The 23,589-nt window shown below is 40.3% G+C and overlaps 1 protein-coding gene across 1 annotated transcript in view; it reads left to right on the top strand.

Annotated features, from left to right (window-relative positions):
* The window catches only part of LOC126035576 (kinesin-like protein KIF2A), an 80,536-nt gene that overhangs the window by 33,849 nt on the left and 23,098 nt on the right, over window positions 1-23,589 (top strand). Inside the window, exons 7-13 of the mRNA XM_049794217.1 lie at window positions 1,001-1,096; window positions 5,723-5,777; window positions 9,585-9,747; window positions 19,900-19,918; window positions 19,976-20,001; window positions 20,288-20,293; window positions 20,984-21,188. Of these exons, the coding sequence (XP_049650174.1) occupies window positions 1,001-1,096; window positions 5,723-5,777; window positions 9,585-9,747; window positions 19,900-19,918; window positions 19,976-20,001; window positions 20,288-20,293; window positions 20,984-21,188 (570 nt within the window). The remainder of the gene's footprint in view (window positions 1-1,000; window positions 1,097-5,722; window positions 5,778-9,584; window positions 9,748-19,899; window positions 19,919-19,975; window positions 20,002-20,287; window positions 20,294-20,983; window positions 21,189-23,589) is intronic.

The following is a 23,589-nucleotide window of genomic DNA, read 5'->3' as shown; positions in this document are numbered from 1 at the left end:
CTCCATTTCAGCTTATTAACTCCAATGCAGTGCTTTCTGAAAGTGTCTATGCTATTTCCACAGCCAGATGTGATCCAGAAGGAGTTTTAAGCTCATTTGTGGGAAGCCATGCAAAGCTTAATAAGGTCTGAGCACCAGAGCTGTCTATGCATGGCATCAGCAGCATGTCCTGAAATGGGGTAAAAACTGACAGTCGCAGGGAGAAGTGACAGGAAAGACATTTGAGTGCTTCTGCAGAAAACCAACTCAGCTCACAGTAGGCTCAGTAGTTCAGGCTTTGCGAGGTTTAGAGGGGCTCTGTGCACGGCCTCTTACATGTCCGTTCGCTCTGATACTGATGGTTCTAGGTTTAGGGACAGGAGGTCTTGTGAGCCTGGATGTAGTCTATTGTGTATCATTGGGATTGCTTCTGCTTTTTGGGGGGTCTAGGAGTGTTAAAGAGTTTCCAATGCATCCACGTAACTGTAGGAGTTAACTCAGGACCAGCAAGTAGGATCAACCTCCTTTAACCAACTCGGATCCAGCAGGGTTGTGTTTAGAGCAGCTGGGGCACCTGCACTGTCCTCTGCAGTGTGTTTTGTACCTGTATAATAGTGTATCCATTTGTCTGTTGGACCGCCTTATCTCAGATTAAGAAGCATTGACTGTATATGCTATCTGTTGTGCAATTGTTCAGCTGTGTTTCTTTAATGTGAAGATTCTGGCAAAAGGCAGGAGTCATTTCTTTCTTGAGTAAACTTTTAATGAGTCCTCAATTAAAAAGCATTTTCTATTACATGCCAACCAAAAATATGAAATAGAAGGCATATAATTGTTTTGCTTTATGATCAGTAAATTAGCTACATCAGCTAACTTGTGGTCAAGACATTTATGGTGTTTTGGAGAAAAATTAACATTTCAGTTAATGTGTATTTTTTATACAAGTAAATTTAGAAGATACTGAAATTAGTTCATTTCAAGGAAAAAAATATATTAGAAATTCTGTTGCTTACTTCTCTAGGATGTTGATGCTACAAACCCAAATTATGAAATTATGCATACAATAAGAGATTTCAGGAGAAGTTTGGATTATACACCACTGACAGCTGCAGATCCTGTAAGTACCCCACTGATGTGGAAATTTTTTATCCTTCTGAATTTTGCTCTGTGTTTCCAATTTTTTCAATGTATGAATATACTTCTGTCTGTAAACATCAAAAATAAGAAATTTCATATATATATTTGTATTCTTTATAAAATGGGTTTGTTTTTTTCAGTCATTTTTTATGTCATTTACATATCTTTTGACTATAAAATAATACAAACACGTATTAAGTAGTCAGTCAGCCTCTATAATGTAGATTTTCCTGGGATGCTAAGGGATGTGCACACAAAACCATTAAGCTTATCTGAAGAACCTTGTTGAGTATAAAGATTAATATTTGATCTTTGAAGGTCATGAAGACCTTTGATTTGCAGAGAAGTCAGAGGATGTTACGGATGCACAACTAACCAAATCCAACATGTGTTAAAACTCAGATTTATTCTTCAGCAAAAGTTAGTTAGAAGTCCGGTAACATTTTATAAAACCACAGGCTCAATGATGTAAAGAGAATTAATACTACACGGCCGACTTAAGAATCCCCAAGATTTAAAGCGATGGCTCAAAATGCGCATATCACTCACCTAAAAGCTGAGGGCTCTCTCCCTCAAGGAGTTACCTCGGGCGGTGCCCCGGCCTGAGGGGAAGTCCCCGACTGCAGACCCGCTGCTCCGAGGAGGACTGCCAACGTGTCCTCCGGCGGGACCCTGTTTATACCCCTGTCGAATCTGACCTGTGGTCATTTAATTCTATTGGCTAGGAGGGTCACCTCGGTGTACCTGGTGCATCTTGACTGGCCAGTTCAAATTTCAACCTGCAGCCTCCAGGGTTTCCTTCCCCTTCTCCCTTCCTAGAGAAGTTTTGTTTCCTGCTGGCAGGATGGCAGGGGCAGGATGTACTGCCACAGAGGAGCAGAATCCTTAAATGATGAAGATTATCAGATCTGTGTGGAAGTCATAGAATCATAGAATGGTTTGCGTTGGAAGGGACCTTAAAGATCTATCTAGTTCCAACCCCCTTGCCATGGGCTGGGATACCTTCCACTAGACCAGGTTGCTCAAAGCCTCGTCCAACCTGGCCTTGAACACTTCCAGGGAGGGGGGCATCCACAAGTTCTCTGGGCAACCTGTTGCAGTGCCTCACCACCCTCACAGTAAAGAATTTCTTCCTTACATCTAATCTAAATCTACCCTCTTTCAGTTTAAAATCATTACCCCTCATCCTATCACTCCATGCCCTTGGTAAAAAGTCCCTCTCTGGCTTTCTTGTAGGCCCCCTTTAGGTACTGGAAGGCTGCTATAAGGTCTCCCTGGAGCCTTCTCTTCTCTAGGGTAAACAACCCCAACTTTCTCAGCCTGTCCTCATAGGGGAGGTGCTCCAGCCCCCTAATCATCTTCGTGGCCCTCCTCTGGACCCACTCGAGCAGGTCCATGTCTGTCTCATGCTGGGGGCCCCAGAGCTGAACGCAGTACTCCAGGTGGGGTCTCATGAGAGCGGAGTAGAGGGGGAGAATCACCTTCCTTGACCTGCTAGCCACACTTCTTTTGATGCAGCCCAGGATGCGATTGGCTTTCTCGGTTGCGAACACACATTGCTGTCTCATATTCAGTTTTTCATCCACCAGTACCCTCAAGTCCTTATCCACAGGGCTGCTCTCAATCCACTCATTGCCCAGCATGTATCCATGTTTGGGATTGCCCTGACCCATGCGCAGGACCTTGCACTTGGCCTTGTTGAACTTCATGAGGTTCACACAGGCCCACCTCTCTAGCCTGTCAAGGTCCCTCTGGATGGCATTCCTTCCCTCTAGAGTATCAACCACACCACTCAGCTTGGTGTCATCCGCAAACTTGCTGAGGGTGCACTCAATCCCACTGTCCATGTCGCCAACAAAGATGTTAAATAATACTGGTCCCAATACGAACCCCTGAGGAACACCACTCGTCACTGGTCTCCACTTGGACATCAAGCCATTGACTGCAACTCTTTGAGTGCGACCATCCAGCCAATTCCTTATCCACCAAGTGGTCCATCCATCAAATCCATGCGTCTCCATTTTAGCAACAAGGATGTCGTGCGGGACAGTGTCAAATGCTTTGCACAAGTCCAGGTAGATGACATTTGTTGTTCTTCCCTTATCTACCAATGCTGTAACCTCATCGTAGAAGGCCACCACATTTGTCTGGCATGATTTGCCCTTAGTGAAGCCATGTTGGCTGTCACCAATCATCTCTGTTTCCCATGTGCCCTAGCATAGTTTCCAGTTTCCAGGAGGATCTGCTCCATGATCTTGCCAGGCACAGGGGTGAGACTGACTGGCCTGTATTTCCCTGGGTTTTCCTCTTTTTCCCTTTTTAAAAATGAGGGTTATGTTTCCCCTTTTCCAGTCACTGGGAACTTCACTAGTCTGCCACAATTTTTCAAATATGGAGGATAGTGGCTTAGCCACTTCATCTGCCAGTTCCCTCAGGACCCTCAGATGCATCTCATCAGGTCCCATGGACTTGTGCACATTCAAGTTCCTTAAATGGTCTTGAACCTGATCTCCTATGGTGGGTGGTACTTCATTCTCCCAGTCCCTGCCTTTGGATTCTGTGAGTTGGGCAGCGTGGCTAGATTACTTGCTGGTGAAGACCGAGGCAAAAAAAGTTGTTGAGTATCTCAGCGTTCTATATGTCAGTTGTAGCCAGGTCTCCTGTTTTGCTCATTGGGGGAGTACAGTTTCTTTTATATTCCTTTGTTATCCTAATTGCCTGAAGAAACCCTTCTTGTTATTTTTCATGTCCCTAGCCAAGTTCAGCTCCAGCTGTGTCTTGGCTTTCCTGATCCCCTCCCTGCACTCCCAGGCCATATACCTATAATCTCCCCAGGATGTGTGTGATGGGTTGACCCTGGCTGAATGCCAGGTGCCCACCAAAGCCATTCTATCACTCCCCCATCCTCAGCTGGACAGGGGAGAGAAAAATATAACAAGAAGCTTGCGGGTCGAGATAAGGACAGGAGAGATCATTCACTAATTACCGTCACGGGCAAAACAGACTCAATTTAGGAAAATTAACTCAATTTATTACAAATCAACCAGAGGAAGGTAATGAGAAATAAAACCAAATCTCAGAACACCTTCCCTCCACCCCTACCTTCTTCCCGGGCACAACTTCACTCCCGGATTTCACCACCAAGCCCCCCCAGCGGCACAGGGGGACAGGGATGGGGTTTACGGTCATCACACGTTATTTTCTGCTGCTTCACCTCCTCAAGACGAGGGCTCATCACACTCTTCCCCTGCTCCAGCGTGGGGTCCCTCCCACGGGAGACAGTCCTCCACGAACTCCTCCAACGTGGGCCATTCCCACGGGCTGCAGTTCTTCACAAACTGCTCCAGCATGGGTCCTTTCCACGATGTGCAGTCCTTCAGGAGCACACTGCTCCAGCGTGAGTCCCCCACGGGGTCACAAGTCCTGCCAGAAAACCTGATCCGTGTGCTCCTCTCTCCACAGATCTGCAGGTCCTGCCAGGAACCTGCTCCAGCGCGGCGTTCCCACGGGGTCACAGCCTCCTTCGGGAACCCACCTGCTCCAGCGTGGGCTCCTCCACGGGCTGCAGGTGGATATCTGCTGCACCGTGGACCTCCCTGGACTGCAGGGGGACAGCCTGCCTCACCAGGGTCTTCACCACGGGCTGCAGGGTGCTCCCGCACCTGGAGCATCTCCTCCCCCTCCTTCTTCACTGACCTTGGTGTCCACAGGCTTGTTTCTCTTACATGTTCTCACTCCTCACTCCAGCGGCTGTTTCTCCCCGTCCTAACTTTTTTTTCCTTCTTAAAAATGTTATCACAGAGGCATTACCACTATCACTGATTGGCTCGGCCTTGGCCGGCGGCGGGTCCATCTTAGAGCCGGCTGGTATGGGCTTGCTCTCTCTCAAACACAGGGGAAGCTTCCAGCAGCTTCTTACAGAAGCCACCCCTGTAACTCCCCCCCGCTACCAAAACCTTGCCACACAAACCCAATACAATGTGTATCCCTGCCTCCACTGCCTATGCCTTTTGTTTTTGTGTTTTAGTTTGCTTAAGAGGTCTTGACGTAGCCAAGCTGGCCTCCTGCCTTCCCTGCATGACTTCTTGCACATCGGGATTGTGAGCTCTTGAACCCTAAGAAAAATGTCTTAAATATCTCCCAGCTCTCATTTGCTCCTTTACTTCTGAAGGCAGTTTCCCAAGGGATCCCACACACTAGTGCCCTAAACAGCCAAAAGTTTGCCTTTCGGAGGTTTAGAGTCCTGACTACTTTTTACCTGTCCTGTACCCCTCAAGATTGAAAATTGTACCAGGACATGATCAAAGAGATTGTGACAATTTCTGTCAATAGCGTATCTACCCTGTTACAGCTGGATTTGCTTGCAAGATATACCTGGTACTCTGCAGGATCAGATCACTGGCTACAGGGAGTTTTATTAATGTATGGTTCTCCCTTTTGGATTCTTGGTTATTGTGCAGACACAAGGGGCTTTTACACATTTGGATGACTCTCTGTCTTGGATATTTCTCTTTGTTTAAATGATTGGTTATTTAATTCAAGAATAGAAAAATATTGTATAAGTGGAATTAGGGTATAGTTCAATGAAAGATTGTTTCCTTTGTAGATTGATGAGCACAGGATATGTGTTTGTGTACGAAAACGACCACTCAATAAAAAAGGTATGGCCTTTTAAGATTTTGCAGAATTTTTTCTCTGAAAAGCTGCTTCTGATAGTAATATTATTTGTATTAAAGAGATCTAGAAATACCGATCAAAGGTGAAACTCTGTAGACTACACAGTATGTGTGAGGGGGACAGAAAAGTCATACTTATCATAACCTGGTGTCATGGTTTTAACCCCAGCCAGCAACTAAACACCATGCAGCTGCTCACTCACTCCCCCACACGCAGTGGGATGGGGGAGAAAATCGGGAAAAGAAGCAAAACCCGTGGGTTGAAATAAGAACAGTTTAATAGAACAGAAAAGGAGAAACTAATAATGATAATGATAGCAATAATAAAATGACAACAGTAATGATAGAAGGACTGGAATGTACAAATGATGCGCAGTGCAATTGCTCACCACCTGCCGATCAAAACCCAGTTAGTCCCCAAGCGGCGATAACCCCCGCCCCCACTCCCCCCAGTTTCTATACTAGACATGACGTCACATGGTATGGAATACCCCGTTGGCCACTTTGGGTCAGCTGCCCTGGCTCTGTCCTGTGCCAACTTCTTGTGCCCCTCCAGCTTTCTCACTGGCTGGGCTTGAGAAGCTGAAAATGCTTGACATTAGACTAAACACTACTTAGCAACAACTGAAAACATCAGTGTTATCAACATTCTTTGAATACTGAACTCAAAACATAGCACTGTACCAGCTACTAAGAAGACAATGAACTCTATCCCAGCTGAAACCAGGACACCTGGATAAAGATGGGGAGAAAAGTAGTTTAACTGTCACCATTTTATGGATTGGGAGTTGAGGCACAGAGAGACTTTAATTTTTTCCTAAGGTCATCTACGATGTCTTTATTTGATCTGGGAAATAATTCTACTGTAATTTCTTCAGTATTCTTACATTGTGTTAGGATCACCATTCTTTTAAACTATCCTTTAAGGGATCTCCTGATCAGTGACCTACCCAATGAAAACTTTTCTACACTTTTTTTTTTAATACGTGTGTATTTAGACTTTCAAGTGGTCTTGAATCAGACATCAAGGGAATAATTCAGGTGCCTGAATGTTGGTGTCTTCTGACATGTAAGGTGCCCAAGGATGTCTAAGACATCCTCGCAGGGCTAGCGGGTTACAGACAAACTGGAGACTTGTATCTCCTGGAGTTGCTGCTCAGGGCTAGGCAGGATACCCTAGGGCATATGAAATGGCACTTAACAATTATTTTTAGGTATTGGAATCACTCCCTAGTGACTTCTTTTTATGTATGATTAGTATTACAAGTTCTTTTCTTACTGCCTGCTGATCAGACTGGAGTCCGTGTTCAAAAAAAAAAAAAGTTTAGGTTTTCAACTCCAGTTAAATCCCAATCTTTCTATGAAGTTCTTTACTTTCAGCGGGAAATTAAGAACCACAAATGCTTCTGAATTGCAGCCTGTCTGAATCCAGCAGTAAAGTAAGCTGACTTTCATTTTGAAAGATGTTTCTTTCCTTCTTTTTTTGTTATATTTTGTTTAGCTAAAGGACTCAAAGAACATCACTGACTCTGAAACAACATGGGATGCATTTATTATTTTTGTACTGTCAGAACTACACATTGAGGATTATCTGGAGCATATCCAGAGGAAAATGGGAGAATTGTATGGGAAAGGGAAAGGGAAAACATATGCTGATGTCAGTATATAGTTAGTTTTCTTTTGTCTTATTTTTTCCCTCCGTGTTGCTGCTTCCCCTACCTTTTTTTCTTTTACTTTTACTGTTTTCTTATTCCCTTTATTTTTTCTTTTATTGATCTGAAAGGAATGCATAATCTCAAAAATTGGTTGATTTAAACTATTTTGCACAACCCATGTAATAAGGGCATTCAATATACAAGTCTGGTAGCAGTTCAATTTCTGTTTTAGCATTGGAGGTTATCTTTAATAAAATATGACTTACAAATGTGATACATTTGGAGGGAAAGTTACCTTCTACCTGCACTGAAGGTAGAAAAAGTGAACTTACAGTAAATGACAGCAAGTTGTCATGAGGCATGAGTTGGAATTCAAAGTGGGATTTGTTTCTGTGCAAGTTGCATCTCTTGGGTATTAGTGGTTTGGAGCTATTAAAAAAATAGTTCTGAGGTGTTGGTAGGCAGATGAGTGTCTAAGTAAAAATGAGGTTGGCACTAAAGTTATTTTGCGTTTTTAAGAATAAGCTATAATAAAAAGGTATTAATGAAATAATCTATGCTGGGGAGGAACCATAGAGATAATCTAGTACCCACATAATACAGTCTTCTGAGAACATGCACTTTAAATTTGAAAGTTCATAAGAAACAATATTTCTCATGCCACATTTTAAAATTAAATAAAATTCTATAAAGTATAAAGGAATAAAAGGTATTAGTGTGTAATACCCTGAAGAGAAAAAATATAGTTTTTCCTTTATTATTGCAATTATAACATGTCAAAAATATTATCTTTCCCCTTTCATGTTCAAATAATTTTATAGAAATCAAGTGTACAAATCAATTTCTGTCAGTCTCACAAACACAGAATTATCACCAAAGTCTTTAGGTGTTCTCAGCACCAATCGTTCTGTGGATTGACTGCAGGAAGTAGATCTTCAGATTGACATTTTAAGCTTTTATTTCAGTGACATATATTTATAATTGAGAAATTATATAATTATGTGGTGGGTTTCAGAGACACTATTTCAAATTTTCATCAGCAAGGAATACAGACTGTCATAACATAGCTGGGAGCAGGTAAATGTCTTACTCCAAACAAAAACAAAAGAAAAAACAGCTTTTGATTGCTTTAGCTAAAAAGCTTTTGCTTTAAAGAGTTGACCTTTATATATATCTTTTCACCACTATTCCTTATTTTTTCTCTGTGATTACTGCAGAATAATTGCATTTTATTTTATTGCAGTGCAGTTGAAAAACTGATCATATAGTGACTTGAATGCATCTTTCTGTTGGTGTGTAATGTTATGCAATGATAACCATTGTACTGTTTGATCAGTATGTTAACTGATGAAAAGATTTCTGATTGTATAAATTCTTGAACTGCATGCCTTAAGAAATTTTACATAGAAATGCAAGTAAGACATATTAGTGATTCTGACTGTACATGGAAAGGATCTTTATTTTTGTGCATATCATGGATCGCTGGGTTCTCTGTTTTGCTGAGTCATATCTCATACAACAATTAGCAATAAATTGTAGTGCTGTGTAGTAATTATAACCTGGGAACTCACTATTGAAATCGCATCTAGATGGCTTTTGTTCATTCCCAGTGATAGGAAGCATCATTAGCATTTTCAGCTTTTTCTGCTTACAAGATAATTTTTAGAAAGGATTTTACTTTAGAGAAATTCTATATTAAAGATGTATACTTTAGATTCCGGGAGGAATACACAAATGAAAATGTGTAGAATGAAAACAATTTTTTTATTATTGAAAGCTGTGAACATATGACTATAACTTTAAGGATTTAGGGAAAATAAAAAGACAAAATTTTAAAATGAAGCTGTAATGGTAGTGCTATCATTAATGATCTTAGTGTTTCTAATCAACTTCGTACAACCTCTCTTTACTTTCTAGCACTTGGTAGGATAGGATGACTAGACTTCCAAAATGAAATCTCTTAGCAGATTACTATCTAGGTATCAGAAACCCAAGTCCATTGCAGTGTTGTTACTTGGAGGAGCTGTGTTATCTGAGATGTTATAAGAGTGTAAACAATGAAAAAAATGTAAAAAATAGCCATGTGTTGCTACTTAAATATATATATTTATTTTTTATAATTTAATTTATCTTATAGAAATTTTAATGAAAGACCTTGATGTAATAACAATTCCTAGTAAAGATGTTGTGGTGGTGCATGAACCAAAACAAAAGGTGGATTTAACAAGGTACCTAGAAAACCAAACTTTTCGTTTTGATTATGCCTTTGATGACACGGCTTCTAATGAAATGGTTTACAGGTATGTGTATATGCTTTTTTTTTTGGTGAATCTTTTTTCTCATGTATCTTCCATGTCAATAACTGTGGGCTTACCTTGGTCATGGACTTTACCTTTATTCTCTGTGTTATCAGATATGTATATTGCTACTTCCATTCTTTTGCCTGTTTACTTTTGTTTTAGCTCTGTTTATCCTGACTTTTTCATCTGCAATATCATCTCCACTTCTGTTGACCTCAGTCCTCCTCCAAGCCCTAGCCTTTCCAGGCTGTAGTGTGTATTGCCTCCTCAGGAGGCAAACAAATCAGGAGAGGGTGGGGAAAGGAGAGAGGGGGGGAGGGGGAGGCAGGGGGTATATTTGCTCTATTGCTGAGATACCTGAGCTAGTTTGACCGTTGGAAGCAATATCTATCTAGCTGATGTAACATGGAGGTACATAGAGCTAATTTATCTTGCTCAAAATGCTGAATCTTTCTGATTTAAAAAACAACAACAAAGACACACACACCCCCTCAGCCCCAAGTTATTTGGATCTCCATTTTCTCCTTTATTCTTCTGTTTCTCTTCCACAGTTGGAACAGAATAATGCACACAGCACTTTTAAAAACTTGTTTAGAAGTAGCTGTTTACCTTGTACAAGTCGCAAAATGGATTAGATACAATAGCAGGCAAGGTTAGACACCATGACAGATCATAATCTTGGTACGCAGTCTAAATATTGTGAAGATTTTTGCGAGGAATATTGATATTAGAAAGGAATTTGATGAAGATAATTTTCCTTATGCTTAGAAAGTGCTTCCCATAGCTTTAAAGAGTAGTCACAGAGAAATATCTTAATTCTTGGTTTTAATCCAACAGCTAGGAAGTGAAAATTGGCATCATGTCCTGATTGATGTTAGACGCTAACATCCTGTCAGTGGATAAGAGAAAATTCATAGTAAAAGAATTATTAAAAGGCCTTGAAAATGAAAACTTGTGTCTTATGCTTGATATAAGTGAGAGGAGAAGGGTAGCAAAAGTAAAATCTTTTTAGTCTGTTAGTTTAGTCTAATGAAAGACTTCTAAACAGCAAAGCTGTGCCCTTGGAAATTTCTGTCTCTAATGATTGTCTACTGGTAGCATCTTTTCTTTCTTGATACTGAAGAGCTGCGGGAGAGTGATCTAGCTGGTGAGATGTGCCTCTTGCAGTAGTTTTCCTCCTGCTTAACAACCAGTTCTGTTATTTGTTTTTGTGAGCATAGTGTTTAAATGTGAGGGCTGGTTTTGACATAGAATGTTGTTATGTTTTTGTACTGAGTTTCTTCTGGACAATTTTTATTAGTTACATAATAAATTAATAGTAATATGGGAAAATATTGAAAGATGCTTGTATTCATACTGAAACAGTAAATCTCTAGTCTGTGTAACAGTACAGGCTTTTTACTTCTCCCTCATATGGCACAGTAATGATTATTATGTGAAGAATAATCTGCTTCAAGGCCTCTTGTAATAACACACTTAAGGGGAAGATAGGTATCGTCGTCTGCTCTCTCACCAGAACTATCAGGGTCACAGTGGGAAAAAAAACAAGTATGACAAGTTACTCCAGTTTTCTTCAGTATGCTAAAATTACTTTATTTCTGTACTGAAAAACATTCTTGAGAAATGTACTGTTGGGAAGTGGCTTGCTGAAAAAGGACATGGGCCTGTGGAAAAGTTGTGCGAGCAGAGTTCTGTGTGAAAGAATGTCAGTTTGAGCAACAAGACTAGGCCTTGGCTGAAAATAGCTGGCTTTACTGATATTGGGAGAAAAACAACAGCTGGTCTCGCTGTTATCAGGAGAAAGACAGGGACGGTGTGACCTTGGCATAACTTCATAAGTAACTTTTGAAGAAGTTCTCATGAGAAAGTTACTGAACACGCGTAGCTGCCAACCACAAGTGGGTGTGTTTTAGTAATGAATAAACATTAGCAATGTACCAATCATATTAGGACTAGTAGGCATAATTATCGCAAACTGTATAAATATGAGCTATCCGTGCAAATAAAGTTGAATCACTTCTATCACTCATATTGGGTCGACTTATGTGCATTCCTCCGCCGCTCCAACAAATGGCGCCCGAACAGGGACCGAAGAAAGGGGAATTGGAGCGACGGACACTGAGAAGCACCGGTAGCAGCGACCGGGGGGCAAAAGATTAACCGAACGCTGATCGTCTTGGTTGGTGTGTTAACTCTCGTGCCTGGACCGTCCAAAAGGGGTTCGCCGTCAGTGAGGGCTACTGGAAAAAGGCTGCAAAGACTTTTTAACCGAGGTGCCTTAATCAAGGTAGCACCCAGGAGTATCAAGAAGCCGGCCGGCAATGGATCAAGAGGTAGCCCTAAAATTATTACAGTGCTTTTTAGAAAAGCGGGGAGTAAACTGCATTAAGCAAATTTCGGGGTTAGTCGCGCTGGGTCGCGTTAAGGGATGCTTTAAGAATCCGGATTTATTATTTGAGGAGAGTGAATGGCGTAGATTAGGAGACGTATTATGGGATATGGTAACTGACGATGATAAATCAGCTAAAAAACTAATGAAGCAAGGACAGAAACCTTTCAATTAGTGTGGGTACAGCTTCTGAGCTTAGTACCTGGAATGCTATCGGAACCTCCCTATGGGATGAAATTAGTGACGGGTCGAAAGAAGTTAAAGATCTTGTAACTTTATGGAAATTGATTAAGACAACTCTGTAAAAAATGAAAGCAGATCGTAAAGCGTCTGCGTCTGCTTTTGCTGCTCTCTCTCTCCAACCGCAAGCGAAAGGGAAAAAGCGGGGAGAAAAACATAATGCAGCGAGAGAGACTTTTTGGAGCTTGTTCGCCTACTCTCGTGCCCTTGACTTCTGCTCCAATCCCTGGGACTGCCGATATTAATCAGCCATCCGACAGTTCCCAAGCCTCCCTTGCCGTACGAATAAAGGAAACCCTACAGAATCAGGGAGTGAGTAAAAATCTGCCTACGAAAAACCAGCCCTCAGATACCACTGTTCAACATGAACAAATTATACCTAGCATATACCCTGATTCAAATAGTGCAAACAAGGACTTGGCTACTCTAATAATAGAACAAAAAGAGACAATGTTAGAATTGTTAAAGGAAATGGGGAAAAGAGACAGGGAAACCAACCGCACCCGTGATAGACGCGGAGCCGCCTGTAATAGCCGCTGCAGAAGAAAGGCAGAGACATTGGAGGGGTGTAATAACAGATGCCATTATAGAAGGGACTATGCTCTAAGCATTCCCAGTTATTGCATCAAATGGACAGAAAAAATGGGAGGTGTTTGACTGGAAGGTCATTGAGAAATTAAGGAATGCTGTGAGTCAGTACGGAATCAAATCTGCGTTAACTCACCAAATACTGCAATTCATTTTTTCTGCTGATACGCTGATACCTCAAGATATTAAACAGCTAGCACAGTTGGTTTTGACACCCGCCCAAATGTTAGTGTTTTTCTGGCAGTGGGAGAAGCTCTGTGATAGGGAACAAGCAACATCACGACAACAAACAGATCCCCTATGGGGAGTAACCATGCAGATGCCGATGGGTACTGGACCCTTCGCATCAGGGAACGCTCAGTTACAATGTGTCACTGAGGTTCATCATCTATCACAGATCTTGGCGTATCAAGCTTTTCTTACCGTACCAGACAATATGTACAGCCATGCTTTTACCCAGGTGAAACAGGAGAATACAATTTATGACCACCCTGACATGAACGAGGGCATGAAAGAAAACATGTTCAAAATACTCGCTTTTGAAAATGCTACTGAAAAGACACGCCAAGCATTGTGTAATTTGCCGAAAAATGCAGACATCGTTGATATGATAGAATACACGGATCGATCAGTGGACTCACAGAAAGTAGCCTATGCTGCCACAGCTCTCCAAGGAGCTACAAAGAAACACAAGGCCAGTAAGACACCCTTGGTCAAGCGTTCTAACTGTGGCAAACCTGGACACATTAGGAGCAAATGTACAGGTACTGTTAACAGTAAGTGCTGCAACAAGTGTAAGAAAGATAACCATACCACCAAGAATACAGGAAGAAGGGAAACTTTACACCGACTGCGAAGGCCCCTCGCGCGACGACACGAATGCAAGGGGCTTGAGCTGCCAGCCCTCAGGCAGCCTCGCAACCACCAGATCCGCCACCGCAGGAAGCTCCGGAGTGGATGTGGAAACCGCAGTCAACATAAAGGGACCATTGGGGTTTGGACTTAGTGCATTTTTAATAGGGCAATCTTCAACAGCTCTAGAAGGAATTCTGGTGCTCCCAGGGCTTATTGATGCAGATTATTGTGGGACTGTGAAAATTATGATTCATGTTGTAATCCCTCCTGTTTCTATTCCTAAAGGTACCAGAATAGCACAATTAGTTCCATTCAGGTCGTGTGTTCCGAACCCAGGTGAAGTACAACGTGGAGATGGTGGATTCGGCTCCACAGGGAAACCGCAGGTATACTTTGCCATGGTCACAACAAGAGGTAAACCAGAAAAGGTAGTGCAATTGGAAGGGCCCGATGGAGTTGTTGTCAAGAAACCGATGACAATCAATACAGGTGCTGATGTTACGATTATTTTATGATGCATTTGGCCTCCATCATGGCCATCGATCAATCCAAACTTTGGTATTGCAGGGATAGGGGGCACACAAGCCACCTTATTAAGTCAGCTACCGATTACATTTGTGTTCCCCGATGGTGAACACATTACGACGTGTCCGTATGTCATGACTACCCCAACTGAATTGTTTGGCCTCGTAGGCCATGATTTATTGAGCCAAATGAAGGCAATGTTAGTGACGCATCCTTTTTAGGAGCGGTCACTGAGGGGTAGCCGATTCTGAAAATTAACTGGAAAATAGATGAACCTGTTTGGATTGATCAGTAGCTGCTAAATTCTGAAAGGCTACTAAAAATACAAGGGTTAGTTGAGGACCAGTTGAGAGCGGGACAAGTTGTTCCTTCTACTATTCCATGGAATACATCAATATTTACCATTCTCAAGAAAAGTGGGAAGCGGAGACTGTTACATGATCTCAGAGCTGTGAATGTGGTGATGCACAGTATGGGAGCCCTGCAGCCAGGTTTGCCATCTCCAGTTATGCTTCCAGAAGAATGGGATTTGTTAATTATAAATTTAAAAGATTGCACCCAGATGGCGCTGAACGGTTCGCCTTTTCGGTACCATTGATTAACAAGGCAGAACCCTATAAGAGATACCATTGGGTCGTGTTACCGCAATGAATGCGCAATTCCCCCACGATGCGTCAGGTGTATGTGGCCTGGGCATCAGAGCCTGTAAGCAAGCAGTTACCTCAGTAACTTGCCACAGGATGAGATTTTAACTCAATTGCAGGACATCTTAAGCCATCGCGGAGTAATAATCACTCCTGAAAAGGTGCAAAAGGCAGCACCTTGGAAGTATTTGGGGTGGCACATAAATGCTAGTAATGTTAAAACTCAGAAGGTTCAAATAACATGAGAAATTTCAATGTTACATGATGTCCAGAAGCTTGTGGGAGATATCCAGTGGGTGCGGAATCTTTGCGGTATCACTAATTGCGATATGACCCCTCTGGTAGAACTCTTGGGTATGAGAACACTGTGCAGATGAGAAATGGGAAATGACAGAGCTGACCAATTGGTTGCAGCGCCACGGGAGCCTCCTCCAGGGAATCGTTTTCAACAAAGCACGGCAATCATATGCGTTCTTGCACCAACCCGCTAGGATGTTAACAAAGCAATTTGACTTACCACTTACTGACGCCCAAGGTATCGTTAAAGCATGCCCTGATTGTCAAAAGGAAGGGCTGGGCTTGGGCCGTGGGGTTAACCGATGAGGTCTTTTGCCATTGCAGTTGTGGCAAATGGATGTCACCCATGTCACGTGGTTTGGTGCAAAGCGTTCTGTACATGTGTGTATTGATACCTATCCTGCTGCCATGTGGGCCACGGCACGAACTGGATAAAAGGCCTTACATATTGAATGACATCTTCACGCTTCTTTTGCAGTACTGGGTGTGCCTAAAGAAATTAAGATGGACAACGGCCCAGCCTACGGTTCTACACGATTTGCTCGATTTTGTAATTTGTGGGGATTTCATCATGGTACCGGTATTCCACATCTTCCCACAGGACAGGCTATTATCGAATGGGCCAACCAGACCCTAAAAGAACATGCTGCAAAAACAAAAAGGGGGAACCCAGGGCTTACTCCCAGAGGAACGATTGGCCAAAGACTGATTTGTGCTAAATTATCTTAGATTGACAGGTGATCACAAAGACCCACCAATGGTATTGCATCATGTTCTTTTACAGGCAGAAAGGACGCAACAAATTACGGGAATCATGGTAATGTATAAGGACCCAGAATCCGGGAAATGGTGCGGATCAGCAGAAGTAAAATTTACCGGGAGATCCCAGCTAAGTGGGTCAAGCCATGGCTTCGCACTGATGCTGGACCCGGAATTGTCCCAATGGCGACTGGCACGGCACCGGCGGGTGCTGAAGCCACTGATCTGACAGATTCTAACTAATAGAGTATTACTAGCGGACACTGAGTCCTTCAGACAGGTTTTTAGAACAGCGTTCCTTATTGTATATAGAACTTGCTTTAGGTAAAAAGTGTGTTAAGCATAATTTGATTAAACATAGCGTGATTACGGGAAGACAGTGTGGGGTAAATGTAAAAGTTAGTTAAAGCCAAAATTAGGGGTAAGGTCTATTTCCATTAATAACCTGGGAACGAGTTTGATTGTGTTTCCACAGATACAGGCCCACGACGGACTCCTGTTCGATTTGCATGACCATCATCATCTGGAGCATCATAGATGATGTGGCAATATGAATACCACCTCAGCCAAAAACTAATGTATAGGTCACCTTGGCTAACATAACAGGTCAAGATTCTCTGCGCATCGCAACTGTATCGTAAAGCCCACGAACCAATAGACAAGATGGCTATGACTCGTGCAGCGCGCCTGGCCAGCGAGCGCATGCGTCATAGATTGCAACCGAGGCGGACTTTTGGCACCCGCTGGCCACGTGTGCTAAAACCCGTTCCTCTGCAAATGTATAAATACCGGGATTTTCCGAAGAGCATAGGGCTGGTGTACGGTGAGGCCATCGTTGCCTCTGTGGGGACGCCCACGGAAAGCTGGCACCTACCGATTGCTGGGCTGAGTTCGTGGAGCAAGATGGCACAAGAAGGTATGGATGGTTCATTTTCCTCATAGTCCTCATGGTCTGGGTCATTAGGGGTAACAGGTTGGCTCAAAGAATTATGGGCATTATTGTAGTTACTGTGATTGTAGCTATTGTAATAGTTTTACCTTGTTCAGCTTATTAAGGAAAATGGCATCCCAAGTTATTAAGTAAGCCTGGATTGCTCAAAAACAATAAGAGGGAGACCTACAGTGGATTCGACCTTGTTGTGGTATTACAAATACAGACTTACAGCCGCTGCTGGATTTATTGAGGGGCAGCGATAGCTTAACTTCTACAAGACAACTAAGTGCACCGGGACGGCAAGCCTTGACAGCAATTGGACAAGAAATCACATCCTCCATGTCTGGCAGATACGTTCCTGATTTACCCATAAATTTGAAACCTTATGCTGAGATTGATATGGAACACACTGACTGTAGTAAGCAGCATGACAGTGACACCGGTGATTGATCCACATCGGTTAACACCATGGGACAGTAAGAATGGGTGTCACTAGCTAAAGCTATTAATCAAATCTCTTTTTGTGTGTCATTGGCATTACCTGAACAGTCTTTTATTCTTATGTATTTTATTCTTAGGTATAATGTTGTTTTTACTGTGCTTAATTAGTTGTGTTCACAGATCTTTGCAAAGGGCAATACAGCAGGTGTTAAAATTTTACCTCAATCTATTCACAAACAGATAAATTGGCTGAAGAAACATACACAAAGATCCAGCAAGAAACTAATTGGTTTGATGGGGTGTTACAGTCAATATTCAGTGGGATAACACCATGGCTAATGTCATTGATTAAGGAAGCCTTACGATGGCTGGGTATATTGATATTAATCTGTGTAATAGTTAAAATTGCGTATGGGTACATGATGAGAGGAGTCTCAAAGCTGACACACCAAGCTCTACTCGCACAAAAAGAAAAAGGGGGAATTGTTGGGAAGTGGCTTGCTGAAAAAGGACATGGGCCTGTGGAAAAGTTGTGCGAGCAGAGTTCTGTGTGAAAGAATGTCAGTTTGAGCAACAAGACTAGGCCTTGGCTGAAAATAGCTGGCTTTACTGATATTGGGAGAAAAACAACAGCTGGTCTCGCTGTTATCAGGAGAAAGACAGGGACGGTGTGACCTTGGCATAACTTCATAAGTAACTTTTGAAGAAGTTCTCATGAGAAAGTTACTGAACACGCGTAGCTGCCAACCACAAGTGGGTGTGTTTTAGTAATGAATAAACATTAGCAATGTACCAATCATATTAGGACTAGTAGGCATAATTATCGCAAACTGTATAAATATGAGCTATCCGTGCAAATAAAGTTGAATCACTTCTATCACTCATATTGGGTCGACTTATGTGCATTCCTCCGCCGCTCCAACAATGTACTATTCTTATTATTTTTATTATTATTTTTCTTAAGCTGTATTTTAAGTATTTTTGAATCCATAAGCTGCAACACTGAGTTGCAAGTTTTCTTTAGTATTAAAAAAATGCACTAGTGTGAATGGGTATACCTTTTGAATTTCAAAGGAGAATCAGAGTTTATATTTCTGAAGGATCAAGATTGCAAATAAAGGTTCTACTAGAAGGAAACTTGGACTGTTTTGGTGTGGTACCGTTTGGAATTGTATAATGCTTTACAAAAACTTTTCTAGATATGTTTGTATTTTGCCTTATTTTAAAATATGTATAATTAAGTCCCTTTTTTATAAATCAGCAAAACAAATAATTTCAAACTCAATTAAACAGAGATAATGGAATGTGCTGCTTAGGTGGATAGGTTTCTTGAAATTTATATTTTAACTATAAAAAACAAACACTGAAATATAGGAATATCCTCTTGAGGACAAAAGAAGTGTATGTTTGGAAGAAGCAAAAAAGAAAGACTAAGGCTGATGAGGAATCATCTGGTACATTTTTGATGAAAATTGATGATTTAGTTAAATTTAGGTTTTTGCATAACCCTTGGTTGCTGAATGGCTTGGTCTTACCCCATATTATTTTTGTAAGTGATCTTGTGTTTGTTCCAAAGTGGAATGAAAGGAGGTTGTAACACATCAGTGTTTCTGTAAACAAACATTCTTGTTTCTGTCACTAAACATACTTTATGTGTAAACACCTGGAAAAAGTTTAGAAAGAGAGACTGTTGCAGAGACACTCTTACCTCCATCACCTAGTGGAGGTAACCCTCCATAAGGTTACCCTTTGCTTTTTGAGCTTTTAATGAAGTAATGGTGATAAGCAGCTTAAGTAGGAGCAATAACTCTACATATTCTAAAGTAAAAATTAATTCTCTAAAATAGAAAAATGATACTTTGGAGAATATTTTTGACACATCAAATAATACTTAAGGGATAACTGGATTTTTCCATTCTGATGAGCTTGGGTATACATTTTCTTGATCCTTTTCTCAGTGTAACTATATTCTCAAAATATTAAGATGTGCAATGTTGTTTTGGCCACCTGTCTTCTAAACTTAATCTTGGAAGCTGATTTAGGGAAAAAAACCCCAAAACAAAACTAAAGTGGAATTTTTTGTATTGGCAAAATCTAAGTATTTATCTGCTGCACTGTCCTACTTCTGTATCTTCTAATGCTGTCTTCTTTAGGGAGCTCCAAACTCCATGTAGTAAGCTGTGCCGTGTTGCATCATTAAAACAAGCAGGGTTTTTTTCTCAGGGTTCAAAGGAGGATAATATTGTTGTAAAATTAATGGGAGACACCTTGTAGCATTTGTTTAATTGTTTAGGATATTTTAATGCCTTAGAGCTGGTAGCCTCTTTAGTTCAGGAATTAATGTGGAGATGTCCTTTGGCTTCTCAAAGTACAGAACCAGTTTTGTCACTTCTGGCCTTAAAATTTATAGTGTCCTTGTGGTAGTGTGGCATCTTAAAGTAATTAAGTTTCTTAAGTATTTTTGTTTTTTTGCATTTAAGGTTTACGGCTCAACCGTTAGTGGAGACTCATTAATGCATAACAGTCTATTTTACAGTATCTCTCATATTTTGCAAGTGTAAGAGATGGAATCAGTCAATCAAGTAAAAAACCACTGCAGTTTAAACTGCCACATTACATTGGAAGATGTGAAGACCCCAAAATTGTAAACCCAATTAATCATCAGTTATATTTCTTGTGTTTTTGAAGTTATATATATATATATATACACTTTACTGTGTAAAGACTACACACCTAGGAACTATTTTTTATGTTACCAAAGCTCCACTGTAATGCAAAATATGTAGACCCTTATGTTTGTACATAAATGTATTGATCTCAACTAAATTGCAAAAAGCCAACAGAACAATAAAGTCTCACCTGCAACAGCTGCAGGTATCTCCCATAGCTTCCACCAATTTTTCATTGTAAATTAAAGAATCGAAACAAGATTTTTTTTGTGTCTCTTCATAGTGATGGCTTTTTAATATGCAGTGGTATTTTTGATAATGTTGGCTGCAAGTAAGGAATCTTCCTATCTTTTGAATAAAGATAGATTAGAGTTTCTCTCCTAGAGAGAAATACAAACTGATTTTTCTACAGGATGTGAATTGCATGCATTATATAACCAGTTTACTGACTTAAATTCACATAATTTATAATCTGGAATACTGCCAGATTCTTCAGTTCTAAAAGACCTTGATATGTAATGACAGAAGTTAAGTATAAAATTTTTATTTTTTGTTAAGGTCCAGCTTTATTGTTTTTAAAATTAGCCTTGTGCATAGACTGCTGCCTGATCAGATAAAAATGCCACATGTAGCATTTTACATGTAAGCTCTCTGATAGTCTGAAATCTTTGGAGATCTGATTATTCTTGCTTTTAAGAGGGAAGTAAAATGTTACTAATCTTCCATTTCTGTTTGAAGAATTGGAAAAATAGGTATAATTATACTATGTACATCAAATTATTAGGGTAAATATAGGACTCTGCCCTGAAAAAACTAACGTTCTGAGGGTAGTGTGTTTAACATGTATGGTCTTTCGCCTGTTCATATGTCCTTCCTTTCTTTCCTTTTGTTAAAGGACATCTGGCCAGACATCTGCAAATGCACACTCATCTCGAAGCCATGCAGTGTTTCAGATTATTCTCAGAAGGAAAGGGAAATTGCATGGTAAATTTTCTCTGATTGATTTGGCTGGCAATGAAAGAGGAGCAGATACTTTCAGTGCTGATAGGCAGACACGACTGGAAAGTGCGGAAATTAACAAGAGCCTTTTAGCACTCAAGGTAACTGAAATGTTTCCATTGCCTTTGAGCAGGTGGAGGCCTTCTACATATAATAGCAATGACTATTAAAACGAGTGTTTTTGCAGGCTTTGCTTGTCTACATTGTCTACTGATGTGACAGGTGAAATAACCTATTGATTTTTCCTTTAAATGCCTGAAGAAACACTTGGTAATTACCAAGTAGAAACACTCCAGAAACATTGTGCTATCAACTTTCATGTAGTTTAAAAAAAAACAAAACAAAACAAAAAAACAGTAGTTGAATTTGAACACTTTTCTGATATACACCTAAAATGGGAGGAGAGATTACTTACTTTGGTACTCAAGGTCTGAAATACTAACTGGAAATATTTTTACTGATCTCAGTATATTTTTTTTTAAGAAAAGATAAAAAATAAAGTTACCTTTAGGACAGATTTATTTACCACTGTTAATTAATTAACTAAAGAAGAAAACAACACAACAGCACTATATCCAGAAAGAATTAACAAATCGATTAAAATAACCCTTGAAAGTTGGAATCCATTTTTGACTACTCTTTATAGAAAATTATCTGATATAATCACTTTGCAGATTTTCATACATTAATCCAGAACACATCAAAAGAGCTAAGAAATATTATTTAAATATTCAAATGCTTTTTTTGTTTGTTTTATAATGTTCGAAAGAGGTTCAGTCTAAATAGGGAAAGTAATTTTTTGGTCTCAGTTGGGGAAACAGTAGTTTTGAATGGCCCAGAACTTATCTCTGTTGTTGGTTAGCTTTGCATTGGTTTACTCCTCTCTGCACCAGCACTGTGGTTTTATATAAAGAATCTAAACCCCAAAATCACTGTGCTTACTTTTTTATTCCAGTATAAACTTGGGAGAAGACTTGTATCAGACTCTAAGCAGATCTCACAAAACACCACAAAACTGTAACATGTCATTACAAAATTGTATGTCATGTTGAAAAATTGGAAGGAGCAGTTCCAAAACTGGCCTGTTTTGATTTAGTATCAAAATAAATAATGCAGACAGCATTGTGTTGATGTTATCACTTATTTCCAAATGTAATTGAATAAAGCTGTTTTGGTTTTGTTTTAGTTTACTTGCTGATTTTCTGCTAACTAGTGCCTTCAGTGCAATACCCATACAACATACTTAGTTCATTTTCATACAACTTGTCTTTTTAATTATAGTGAAAGGCTCTGCTGCTGCTGTACTGGTGGTTGTGATCTAAATTATATGGGGAAGGGGAAATAAAAATAAGTGGAGGTCTTGTAGAGGTCTAAACAGCAGTACAAGAAGATATAAATGTTTCTCAGTGATACATTAGTTTTCCATTTTTCATCTATCCCCAAAAACATTACACAGCTTTTTCCATTTGTATTCAAGACCCTTGAAGTTATTGTCAAGTTTGAATTAAACTAGTATGTTCTGAGGAGTGGGTTTTGATGCTAATCCAAGATTTGCTATTTGCATGTGGATATCAGTCCTGTCTTAACCGGTTCAGATTTTTGATATAGGAAATTATTTCTGTACTATCTCTACATGGAAGTAGTGTTGTCATTTTGTTACCTGGTTTTCTGAGCTGTGATGAAAAGCAAAAGTAGTTAAAAACTCCATTAATTTAGAAGCTGGCAGTATCCTCCTATAATCCTTTTACTATTAAGAACACAATCCAATTCTAATTTTTCAAGAGTGAGCAAACTAAAAATCATTATAGTAAATTAAAATTTCTTAATTAAATTTGTTGGTTGCCATATCAGTAATCCAACATACACATTTGTTACTGGTTTTAGTTTGTAATGTCACTTGTTGAAAATCTGTTGCTCCTCTTCCTGTCTAATCTGCTTTTCTCCCTTATGTAAGTATAGTAGTAATGTATAAACAAATTAAAAAATTTCAAGGAATACACTGCCTTGCTCACCTATATAAGTATTGAGTCCTTTTTAGCATTTGCATGTGAAATTCACATTCAACAAGCTTCAGTCTTTCTGTTTATCTGAGCTGTGTCCATTCTACAAAATTCAGCTGGTGAGTTTTTAAATAATCACTTTAGTTAAAGCCAACTTACCCTTGTGTTTGTTCTGTTCTTTATCATGGCAGTTCTATTCTGAGCCCGTCTAGTTCCGTTTTATGCTGTTTCACAGTTGCAATGCTTTCTTGGATTATCAGTTTCTAGCCTGGCTTTTGGAAAAAGCTGTTTCTAGGAAATTTCAAAAGGCCACAAGGATATGGCTGCAGCTGGAGGATTAGCTGAACTACTGTTGAACTATTAATGTAACACAAAAGCCATTGCATCTGTCCTGCTAAAAGCAAAGCTATAATATGAAAAGATTTTGGCGTACGGTTGTCTGAGGAAGTTCTGCATGTAAAAGTGTTAAAACAGTACCAGGAAAGCCCTGAATCTGAAGAGA

This window comes from Accipiter gentilis, chromosome W (assembly GCF_929443795.1).
Source record: "Accipiter gentilis chromosome W, bAccGen1.1, whole genome shotgun sequence".
Lineage (NCBI taxonomy): Eukaryota > Metazoa > Chordata > Aves > Accipitriformes > Accipitridae > Astur > Astur gentilis.
Note: the sequence above shows the minus strand (reverse complement) of the source record. Positions and strands in the feature narration are given on the sequence as shown.